Raw genomic sequence first — 13,442 nt, forward strand, 5'->3', positions numbered from 1 at the left:
GTTTATGAATATCCTAAGGCCCTAATTAGTAATATCCTAATATCTATATGAGTCAACTTTTTACATCTGTAGTTCAAAGTTATTAAAGTTATCAGGGAAAACAAAATTTGACCATATGGTTTTTTAAGTCTTAGAAAATTGAATTAGTGCAAGACTTAATTTATCTTATTTAAAAAGACGGTATTTAAAATATAATTAACGATTTTTTTTATTTGATCAACGTTTTTGATCAATTTATTGGTGGAGTAAAAATGTCTACATGTATCTACTTTCAAAGCACGTTGATTTGTTTTTGTTTTTTTCTTTTTACAAATTAAGCAACACATTGATTTGTTTATGTTTTTTTTTCTTTTACAAATTAAGATTTGTTTATGTTTTTTTTTTTTTTTTTTTTTTTTTTTTTTTTTTTACAAATTAAGCAATACATTGATTTGTTATGTTTTTTTTTAATTTTTGTACAAATTAAGATTTTTTTATTTTTTTTACAAATTAAGCAAATATAATTAGAACACGCCAAAGGTAGTAAAACTTTTACAATTTTTAACTAACAGAATATTTTATTATAATTAATTTATATTATTTACATAATTAACTATTTGATTTATATGATTAATTTTGTATCCTAGTAAGAACAATGTTCAAATTTGGTATCCTAGTAAGAACAATGTTCAAGAATGTATACTAACTAGTTTTTGCCACGATCACGTTGCAGGACACTAAGTCGAGTATTTCCCTCCTATAATATGTACGTTTGTGTTTTAGTTACTTGTACATATTACTCATAACACGATCTCAAAAAAAATTTATATCGATTCAACCAATTAAAATAAAACACTACCATCAATTTGTTAAAAAAAACTAAAACGATAGAAATACTATAATTTTAAACCAGGGGTAAATTGTAATTTTTCAGGCCTAATGAGTGTGTGCCAGGCAGCCGCCCGACACGAATAAAAATTACATCGAGTCAACCAATTAAAACAAAACACTACCATAGTTTTGTAAAAAAATGTAAAACGATTGTATGATTGTAATTTTACACTGGGTCAAAATCGTAATTCGACAGGAAAAAATAATGATGGCAAGACTGTAAATTTGAACTGAGGGCAAAACTCGTAAAATTTGAACTGAGGGCAAAACTCGTAAAATTTGAACTGAGGGCAAAACTCGTAATTTGGCTGGGAGACAAAAAATAAAACCAATGGCAAAACTGTAAATTTAAACGGGACAAAATCGTAATTTGACTGAACCAATGTGGAAGTGTCAGACAATTGCCTGACACTATTCCCCTCCATGGTGAATGTAATATATATAAATATAAATATCTACTTGTACATACTACTTATAGTACGATCTCAATAAAAATTAAATCGATACATAGATAAAAATACGCGTATCAAATAATTTTGTTTTAATAAAGTTTAGGAATTATAAAGTAACTTTATTAAAGTCCAAGAGTAGTGACTGTGTCCATCAATAGCTGACGATCACTATTCCCCTAGGTTGATTCATTATGGCAACAAGAGAATAAAGCTAAAAGATGAAATATTAAAAGGAATAAAAGTAAAAGGATTAAACATGTACACTACCAAAGTTAAAATAGATGGACTAAACGCACATATAAACAAAATTAACTAATAAAAAGGAAACGATTTTTAAAATTGAAGGGCTAAACACGTATATTAGCAAATATGAAAGTTTGAAAGTTAAATATAAAAGTAATCGACCAATAATAAGAGGGTGTCAGACATGACGCTATTGTCTATTCTCCCTCATGATTTATGTAGATATAGTAAACAGAACACCCATAGGGGCACGTTTATTTAAAATTCATTTTTTTTAAAACGGTAAAGGTTTCATAACACTACTGTTAAATTACATCAAATTTTACTCTTTGTAAAAATGATCAAATTCATATATAAGAGAATGTATTATTATTTAGCTCATTACTATCTCTCATTTTACCTTCTCTCTTGATTTATTTAATAAAAAAAATGTGCATATAGTTTACCTGCATTTAGACAAAACATCGTGAATACCATATATTTTTTTTCCAACTAGATCTTAATAATATTAAGATCATCTAGTCAATTTTCTTAATAATGTTAAGATCATCCAGTCAATTTAATATTTAATAAATAATACAATAGTTAAAGCAGTTCTTGCATTATATTTATTAGTTTTACTAGTTATAAAAAGACCGTCCATGGTATACATATATACACGCATGTATGTGTGTATGTATATTAGAAAACTAAAATAAGCAAGTTGAACTTATTAACTAATAAAAATTGGACTACACAAGTCTTTGTAAAAAGAAAGATGATTTTGGCAAATGAGTCTTCGGAAATAAGCCAAGACTTTTGTCGAGGTAAAGAAATTGCCAAATTAAAGGAGAACGTACGACTTTTATTGTACTACGTACAAGTAGTTAAACCACTAGTTTAATCTTCTTTCTGTAAGGAGTTGCCCTCAATAGTCATTCATCTCAAAATTGTAAGCTTTTTCTTTTCACCATCTCTTTTACACTTTATTCCACCCATTTTTTTTGGGCCTAATTTAAACGTGCTTCCTAGTTATGTGTAATTTGTAAATACTGAACAAAAAAAACATCACCTAAATCTATATATGTTTTATTTTATATTTATATATAGGGTTAGGATCATGTAAGAAAACACTAGGCTAATTAAGAAATTTGAGAAATATTCTTGACAACACATTTTCCCTAAGCTTTTCGTAATATACACATATATATAGTTTAAAATTGACTATATACGTATCTACAGATATTATTACAACTTTGTCATTTTTTTTAAATTGGTATCCTGTATTAAACATCCGTTATATCTGCAACGTGCTGATAATGTAAAGTGTAAACATTAAAATTACTTGGTGCTTACATTTTTTTTTCTTTTAAAAATATATGAGAAAAAAACAAAATTACTAAAATTTATCAATAATTCGATTAGAAAGGGAAAGAAAAAGGAAAAGTAAAAGAAGACAAGAGAAAGAAAGAAATGGTTGTATATAAGAACGACACTTCTCATATATTCCTGTACAAGACAACAATACTCTAATTCAATTCTATGCTTACTTCCTCACAAGCTCTCTTATCTTTACCTACCACCATCACTCGATAATAATAATACCAATAACATGAATCACAACACCGCCACCGCTACCACAACCACAACCAAACGCCCCAAACCCGGGGACCTTAACGATGAAGTTACAAAAAAAACAAAGAAAACCGACATTGATCAAATAAACCACCCTGTATACCGCGGTGTACGCAAGCGGAGTTGGGGAAAATGGGTGTCAGAAATCCGCGAGCCAAAGAAAAAATCAAGAATATGGCTTGGGACTTTTGACACCCCAGAGATGGCGGCCCGGGCCCATGATGTAGCTGCGGTCGCCATCAAAGGTAACTCGGCCATCCTCAACTTCCCTGAGCTGGCTCACCAACTCCCCAAGCCGGCTTCAAACTCCCCTAGAGATATCCAAGCCGCGGCTCTTAAAGCCGCCACGTTGGTCCTTCGAAGCCTTAATTCCGATAAAGATGAACAATCCGAGCCAACCCGGATTGATCAACTTCCATGTTCTTCGTCTTCATCTTCATGTTCACTTCAAAGTGATATAACGGATGACCCGTTTCTTGATTTGCCGGATCTTTATATGGACCTCGGGTACCGGATTTTTAACACATTGTCAGAGAAGAGTACTGGTAACAATGAATTCTGGCCAGAAGATCATTTCTTGTGGAGCTATAGCTAAAAATGTTTTTGTGCTAAAATAATAATAATATTATATTGTTGTTACGTCTAGAAACTTAAATTTTATTATTTGTGAGATTGAAATCTATATTGTTTTTTTGCTCATTTTTGTAAATTAAGTAAGTTGATTTATGGCCACTTTTGGTTTGCATGCTCCTAGTGGAGTAGCTAGCAAGTTTTCTTAATTATTTAATTTTTTGGTAATTTATTTAGTATTTTTTTTATTGATAAAATAATATATAGATGATTTATTTGAAAGGATTTTTGAAATCACAACAACCATAATAAAATTACTAAAAAAATTCAGAAAGAAATGTTGATACATTTTCTGGAATTCGCATGATACCAAGGTCCAAGTTTTGTTTGGTTTAATATTTTTGATCGACTATGTTGTCTCCTAATTAACTCGAGAGTTGTTTAGCAATATTGTAGTGTGCCATTAAGAAGCCTGACCAATTAAGAAATAGCTCTGAATCGGTTAATTAGTATATTTCTAAAACTTACTTATTAAAAGGTTCCATGAACTATTAATATACTTTACCTCATCAATAGCTATCAAAGAGCCTCTAAGTATGGTGAAAGCTATTTATAAAATTTGGCAATTTATATAACATAAAAACAAAAAGATATTCGTTTTAAATCACTAGAAATAAAAGCTTAATAGTGCCCCTACCTCAACTACACCTTTGCAATCCAAGGTGCTTTCTTTTTCTTTCTAAAATATGTTATATGTATAACACTCCAACAAAAACTACCGTTTTGCAATCGATTTTGGATTTTTGACAGTTTTCAATTGTTTTTTACGGTCACTAAATAGTGATCATAATTTATTGTTACTAGCAGTGTTTTCAGACCCGAATTGGACCGGCCAGTCAGACCGGAAACCGGAGGTTGAGCCGGTCCGGGTAATTGTATCGGGCCGGAAATGCATTGAACCGGCGGTTGGACCGGGAAACCGGCCGGTCGGACCGTTTTTGGAAAGTTGGACCGGTTTTTTATATATTTTTTCAGATTTAACCCTATTAATTTTTATAATATTTACGATACCTTCCGGTTCTTACGTCCGGTCCGACCGGTCGGACCATTGAACCGGTAAAGAAGACCAATTCAACGTCCGATCCGATTCTGAAAACATTGGTTACTAGTATTTCTTTTTTATCAAGTTTACCAAAGGAAGTTTCCTTGTAAAAAATAGTGAATGAAATTGCGATCAAACCTTTTTATGGAGGAACCAATTAATGACCGATTTTGTGACCGACCATATCAACTATATGTTCTTTCTGCGACCATTTTTTTAAAGTTATTAACCACTAGATCTTTTGCAAACGACGCTACCAAATATTTTGCAACCGGATCCATTATAGGAATTCCAATAGAGTTTCCATATAATTTACTAAAATACATATTTATCCAAAAGTTTGTTCATTTTCTTTAAAAACTTCTCATATCTGATTTCCCACATACATTCTTTATCAATTAAATAATACATTTTCAACTCAGAACCACTCAAACATATAAGGTAGGGATTAATAGTGATCCCCAAATATGGCGGTTTTACTATAGTTTTCTACATAAGTTGAGGTATGGAGATGAGGGCTTCATTGTATACATGAAATTAAATAAAATTTCACATTTTCCCTGTAATTTAGGTTTGGAAAACAGGATTTCTTTGTTTGTTAAGCGCTTAAGCCTCATAGCATGGATCAGCGATCTACCGTTCAACAATTTCAATTTACAATTCAAATAATTCTACAAATTTACAAAATTTTATCAATTCAATTTCCATCATATTTACATGCTAATTTTTTTTGAACAAATAAACTTTTTTCCTTCTTAAATACTATACTAAATTACACCTCTCAAGAAGGAAACAACGACCTAATAGCAACGATGTATAAAGTATAAACATATGAAGTAGGATTATAGAGATTATGGAGACAAAGAGGAAATGGAGAATGTAAGAAACTTATTCTTATTGATGTAAAATATGGATCACATATGCCTCTATTTATAGGCTTACAAGATGGGAGTTAAGTACATGAAGAGACGGGAGTTAAGTATATGAAGAGTCATGATATAATGATAAACATAAATGGATAGTCACACAATAAATAAATATTAATTCATAATACTCCCCCTTGACTATCCACTTGACAAAACTATCCACATGATGATATACCATTCTTTAATACGCTTGGTGATGTTGCCTCGTTAAAAACCTTGCTAGGAAAACCCAGTGGGACAAAACCTCAGCTAAGGGAAAAAGAGTGTAGCGCGTATTGTCTCCCCCTAATACTTCTGGATCAGGTATGTTGTCTCATTAAAAACCTTACTAAGAAAACCCAATGGGAAAAAACTTAGTGAAGGGAAAAAGAGTGCAACTTGAATAAGTATCCCCCTCATTTTAACATGTATCACTTAAGTGACGTGTGTCCATCTTCCTTGAAAGTCGAATAAAGCCTTTGTAGCGAATGATTTGTCGCTTGATCCCTTAATGTGCAATCCTTTATGTTGAGCAATGTTGTATAATATTCTAACGAGACTTTAGGTGTCTTTTCCAAAAATTATCATATGTCCACGACTGTGTTTCGTTATATTCCTGCATCTATAAGACTAACCAAACTTGTTTTTACGGGTTAGTAAAATATAATAAAATATCGTTTATACCTGAAATGTTCCTTTGAACTCATTCCATTGTCTCTTCGCTTGACAAATCTTATGACAATAAGCTCAAGTGAAAGATATTATAACCATACATAGCTAGCAAAACATATTAATGCACTTATGCATTTAACGATGGTACTTCTAGAATGAGAATCTCTACTTTGACAGGAGATGATAATAGGCATTTCTTATAACAAATGACTTAACAACCTTTAACATACATTAAGGTTCAACTATGCTCATACTAAAATATCTAAACATCATCTTCTAGTTGTACTTGGTGGGTTGGTAAAATATAATTATATATATACTTGAACTGCAGTTCGAGTAATAGTTAGACCGGGCCAAGGTCATTAAAAAATTCTCCTTCTAAAAGTTCGACAATTTCTCTCGATGATGCCTAGACATCATCACTGTAAACTGCGATTATAGTGAACTTTTAAAAGTAGAACGTCGATAAAACATGGCTAATTTAATCAAACTTATGTCTCTCTTTATGCAAATATCTCGAGTTGTATAACACTCGATCTAACTATTTTAGTCCATACATATTCTATGAACTTGATATAGTACGTTTTTGAGGTTTTGACATCATTAATGCTTCTAGCATTATCAATCCATGAGGGAATTCTTTCCATCTTATCCGAATATGCATGTGCTTTCACTCTTTAGAAGTTTTGCTAAATAAATTTGCGTATTTAACACATTGATATCTATATCATATGCAAAAATGCCATAAACCCTTGCTTTAATCTCCAAAACCCATATTGTACCATGCGTGTACACTGTTTATTGAGATATCACAATCAACGGGTACAAGTTTTCTATGTATGTTTCTTGGTGCACAAGTATTACATCGTCAAGATGTTTCAATTAACCGTTTAAGCACTCAATTGCTTTTAGAAACTCATCAGGAGTTCCAATTATATCCAACATGTAAAATAAGCATAACCTATTCAAATCCGAATATGTATAAAATGATCACATTGTTCTCGAGAACTTACTTTACATGACTTACATAATTTAATCCTTCGGGACTTTCATGTAAACTTTAAGTATCAAGTGATACACAACATTCATAAGACGCATATCAATTCTCTCTTTATATTACCAGACTAATAAAATATTGGAAAGTCAATGCATCCACCACTAGAGAATATGTTTCCTCATAATCAATCATAGGTCTTTGTGAAAATTCTTGTGCCACCAATTTTGACTTATATCACTTAATTTGATTTTCACATGATTCGCGTAAAAGACAAATTTGTATCCAACATATTTTACAACTTCAGTTGTATGGACCGTTGGTCCAGAAACTTTCCATTTCATTAGAGAACTAAATTCTGCCTTATTTGCGTCTTTCTATTTTGGCCAATCATTTCTTAATATTCATTCATAGGCAGATCTTAAATCTTGATCCTCATCATTTAATCAATTTAAGCGCTACGTTATATACAAAAGTATAACGACGTCGATTTTTATTTCGATTCCATACATATCTTAGACATGATACAACTTATCGAGATCTCTTTATTTTCAGGTACCTGAGGTTCTTCTTGAACCATCATGTCTATTGTCTCTTCAGGATATCTTATTACTATAATCTCGACTTGACCACCTTAATTACTTGCTCTAATTTTCGAGGAATTTTATTATTGGAATCAACTAGTCTACCATGCTTTAGGCATGCAATAGACTCATTACAAAAATATGTGGTTGTCATCTTGGGACACAAATATAATTGGAGCATAAGCAGTTGGTTATGTGACTTACTTAGTCACTTTATTTAGGTCAGTGAACTTGTCTGGTAATTTGTTCTTTAATATTGGTAATGAATTATACTTTAAACTTCTAGTTCATAGTTTATAGTCTGAGGATCAAGATGACATGATAATTCATTTCACTTTTCACTTTCCAACTGCTTGTTATCTCCCCCCTAATGTTGGGAACATTCATTCACTAAAGTGAAAACCAATGAGCCATAAACAAATTTCTCACTAATGGCTTTAAATATAGACGATTATTTATACCCAAGATATTCTCAAACTTTTTAGAAGTCCCATTTTATTTTTTATTTTTTTGCGGTGTGGTGGATGAGTTTCAATATATGTCGCACAACCAAAATCTTTGATGAGACGTCTTTGGTTCCTGACCAAAAACCAACTGTATGGGGAGAACTATAACTTATTGGCTTGATGTGAATTGATGGTACTATATATAAAATTACATGTACCTAAATGAACTTTTGCTCCTCTCATGATTATTGGCTTTGTAACCAATAGTAGACGTTCAATTATCACAATAACACTTATTCCAATGATCATTAATAACTTGGGAATCAAATTCACTATTAACAAATAAATATACTAATCCGGATTAATATGCTTGCTATCACATTAGCTAAGCCATAATCACACAAGCTTCAGGTTGTGGATTTGATAACCATTTAGACGATGCATCGATTTAAAACACTAAATGGTATCGTGTTGGGATATGCATATCCTTTAATCGCTTCCAGAATATTTAGGTATACACACCCTCGTTTATTTTGCAAATATATAATTTCCCTTGAGAGCAAACATTACATGCTAATTATTATCTTGAAGAATCTTCTAGTTCTTCATTATGTTTCACATCATCATTGACTCGGTGTGGTCTAACCGGTCATGCCAACTAATTAAATAATTATGATCCATAAACTTCTGGTTTATGCTCGTATGTGTATTACTTGCTCGTATGTAATACAAAAAGTATGATACGAGAGAATATATTATAACTTTAAAGTTAAAACCATCACGTTATGAAATCACTCCTTAGTTTGCCACTTTTGGTGGTTCATCTCATTATTAAAATGACCATCATTACAATTCTTATAGTCAATCTCATCATTACAAGTGTCTCAATTAGGTCCATCATTACATTTACAATGATTAATATATTATCACATTCACTTTTGGGATTGGAGTAGAACCAAAAAAAAGCTTCATATCTTTTCATTATTTACTCGGTCACATGAGTATAAAATCATTTCATTTTTTCATAACTCTTATAATGATATTGCTACTTTAGGAGCATATGTCTCATGTGTGACAAATGAAAAGAATTTAATCGATTTTTCCTTGTAAATAATGTTCTTTTTGCTTACCATCAATTGAGAAGTATTTGAATCATATAAGATTTATTAATCTTAAATCTTACAACCTTTATAACGATCATTGTATAGTCATCACATTATTAACATGGTCGATCTCATTACATGAGCATCATAACAATTTCCTCAATTACCATGATTACGAACTTTACACGAATTATTATATCATCACATTCAGTTCAAGAAATGGATTATAACCAAACAACTATCATGGTGAGATCATTACAATTTTCTTAGTTGTGATTGTGTGTGACAACCCAGACTTTCCAGGTCTTCCTTTGACGCGTTGCTTGTTGCACAACCGTTTGTTGACTATGATTAATTTGTGTTATTATTGTTTGTTGATGTGATTACGGAGCATGATTAACGTATGATATGTTGGTTAAATAACTTATTGGTGTTTGCTTGGGTCGCTCATGCGTTGGACAACATGTTCACACCTAAAAACTATACACTATATCAACCCACAATGATCACCGAGCCCAACTCTTGTGCATGCTGGGCCGCACTTGTCATGATTACCTTTGGGTCACCACCACACTATTATTAAACGGCCCAGTTCTCTTATCCATTCTGCATACCATTCCTTGGCCCACTTCCCTTAAACAGTTCGGCCCAACACCCCCTCTTTTATGTATACGTGAATACATGGGCATATTCCACAACTCTTGGCCATATTGCAAACCCTAAAGATTGTTTCCCTTCCCTGAGTGGTGACGGCAACCCCCCTCTTCTCTTCGAAGCATCTCATCCCCCTTCTTGTGCAAACTCATCCTCTACGTCTTCGGGTTAGTGTGATAATTTCCATTGTAACTTTGATTGATCTTAATTGATTGTTGGTTATGTGATCACTTGTGAAGATTGCATGAATATGTGTAGTAGTGGATCTTGGTTGTAGCATGCTAGTAAATGGATTCATTTGATTTAGGAGTATTTATGATTACTTGTGATTAACTGATGTTATCGTTGGACTAGAGGGATGATTAGGAGGCATTTGACTAGATGATAATGGATGTATACTTGATTCAGATTACATCATGATTAAAGTGGATGAAACTTAAATTGATAACTAGATGATTAGGAGGTTAGGGTTTTAAGGATTTTGATATGTTAAATTGTAATTGATCTGTGTCGCTGCAACCATCTGCTAAGGCCCTGCCGAAAGGCTCTCCCCACGAAACCTTGATGTCGACGAAACATCTAGATATTATGTCTGATATGTTTAGGATAACAGTTAGTTATGTGATTCGATCGATAATAATTATCTGATGATTAGGCTTATGTAAATCTGTGTGAATCATGTGAACTGTTCAAGGCCACGGCGAAACTTCATGTCGACGAAACACCAGGTCGATGAAACTCCTGGGTGTTTCGTCACACATCTGTTATCTGATGATCTGGAGGTTTCGTCACATGCATTGGCCGACGAAACTTGTGGAGTTTCATCACTCCCTTTTCCGACGAAACATGGAGCTTCGTTACACACCTTCACACAACGAAAGTTAGAGTTTCGTCACACTTAAACCAATGAACAGCCTTGATGTTTATATGGACGGTGATGTATAGGGTGCACGATAATAAAAGACACTGTTAATCCTCCTTGTTAAATATATCGGTGATAACTAAGGATGCTAGGGATGTGAAGCTACTCAATGAACTGACATATATATATAAATATAGTAAATGGCGTCCATGTGTGTGGGTGTTTGAAGTATCAGTCGAATCAAAACATGTGCACATTATTGAAGGGTTGTCAGAATAGTGGTTTAGTGTTTCAACTTGGATACGTGATTTTCCGTGTGCATGGTGACACCATCAACTGAAACTAGGGAACTTGAATGCATTTAATGTATAATTACTTTAAGTGTCGAACACTGTTGCATGTTGTACGCATGGAATGTGGACTGGCATGGAAATTGAATATTTGTTACATGTCATGTGTTGTTCTTGTGATGAAGACAAAGTGTGAATATACGTGACGTGGCTATTCATGAAACTGATATTATTAATAATCACAATAGGGATTGGTTGTCTTGGTGTAATCAAGTAATTTAACAAACCGAGCAAACCGAGGTGAGTTCACACTTTCTACAAGGCATGGGATTCCTGGTGGTTGGGAATGGGTAAAGTATTTCATCGAAACTGCGTGATCTCCTAGTTTGGAACACGTACACACCCTCTTAACTGAAGGGTGACAACATACGATAAGGATTAAACGGAAACTGCGTGATCTCCTGGTTTTGAACAGGTACACACCCTCTTTACTGAAGGGTGACAACATGAATTCTAGACCAAAACTCTATCATTAAGTCCCTCATTTTTATATCGACTTAATCGCCGGGCCAATGGCGAGTGGGTCATTAGTTAGATAGCGCTATTTAGGTTTGACAAGCCTCACACCGTGCCGCAGAGGACGGGCGTGAGCTAATGGATCTGGGCACTAGTCAATGATGATAGACATTGACGTCAGGGCACCAACTTACTTTAGTCAGTGGTCGATATGGTAAACCGGTCTAGTGGTTCACATGGGGAAGCCCCCCACTGGTTATGGATATGTTTGGGAAACAAGGTAAACTGGTTAATCATATTTTCAACTATGGGGTAACCCCCACAGCAAGTAAGCTAGCTAAAGACAAACTATGTTTTCGGAAACAACTTAAAACGAACACCCAACCGTGAACTCGCTCAACTTTGTTGTTGATTCGTTGTACATGCCTTGCAGGACTTTAGGTACATATCAATTGGAACTTGCTGTCTAGGAAGCTGGAGTGGTCATGGGTCGAGATACATGGAATCTCAATACAAGCTCAATGGTTTATGTACTCTTGGTTTACTAAACACTTAGCAAATGATTTATGCTTCCACTGTACACAATGAATGATATGTAACGTTTGTAACGCTTTATGTTAATAAATGAAAGTTTTATTTAATTATAATTATGAGTTCAATGTGATTGGTGGCTTGGATCCTGGTATGTTACACGCCTCGCGGGGGTTTCCGCACGTGGTATTTTGGGGGTGTGACAGATTGGTATCAGAGCCATTGGTTATAGTGAACTTGGTTTTATTTAAAAAGGGAAGAACGTTTTTGTAAAACTAGACTATAACCGAACAGTTCTGAAGACGTGAATACGACCATGACACTCAGCTCCAGATTGCAAGGTTCGCCTATCGTATACTCATTGTACTACATAACTAGTGAACACCTACATATAATATTGCATGTGATTGCACGTTTAGCACAACGGTATGAATTCATGTATACTTGCACGTGTTATGTGACTGATAGGGTGGTATTTCCCTAAACCTTCACGACTTACGCTTCGTGATACTCTTTGCTTGCTACTCGAGTTTGAGGAACCATTTGACATGAGTTAAGAGGAGCTGAGATGAGCATGCAAATCACAATATTATTGTGGGTGCACACATAATAATAATGTGGGGTGCATTTGAGTCCCAGTGAGGCTTAACAAGTGAAAAGGGGTTCCGTTCCATTATTTGATCGATGGAAAACATAACAAACCTATAGGGGTCATAGTAGTAATTGTCACCTACTCAAACTCAAACGTGAACTTTTCATTTTTGGATCCTCTAGAAACTCGATGCTATCGAGTGTTACCTGAACACCCATCTGTACTCAGCGAACCGTGTAAAATGTTAGTTGCTTATTCGAACGTCCATGTGTTGGATGTCGCAGCATCGAATGATTGATCGATATCTTTCTCACCTCTCTACGCTTGCTGGAACTCAACGTATTGACGCCTCAGATTCTGAAGTGCGATTACTTCTACAACACTCTCGCAACATACTGAGTGTTACTCGAACCACTTGCAACATCGATGGACAGGAGGATGA

The 13,442-nt window shown here is 33.8% G+C and overlaps 1 protein-coding gene across 1 annotated transcript; it reads left to right on the plus strand.

The window, feature by feature from the left end:
- Nucleotides 1–3,060: 3,060 nt before the first annotated feature.
- LOC110925586 (ethylene-responsive transcription factor ERF039) lies at nt 3,061–3,911 on the plus strand. Its single transcript, XM_022169508.2, has one exon. The coding sequence runs from the start codon at nt 3,157–3,159 to the stop codon at nt 3,772–3,774; it is 618 nt and encodes a 205-aa protein (XP_022025200.1). The 5' UTR covers nt 3,061–3,156; the 3' UTR covers nt 3,775–3,911.
- Nucleotides 3,912–13,442: the final 9,531 nt, after the last annotated feature.

This window comes from Helianthus annuus, chromosome 17 (assembly GCF_002127325.2).
Source record: "Helianthus annuus cultivar XRQ/B chromosome 17, HanXRQr2.0-SUNRISE, whole genome shotgun sequence".
Taxonomy (NCBI): Eukaryota; Viridiplantae; Streptophyta; class Magnoliopsida; order Asterales; family Asteraceae; genus Helianthus; species Helianthus annuus.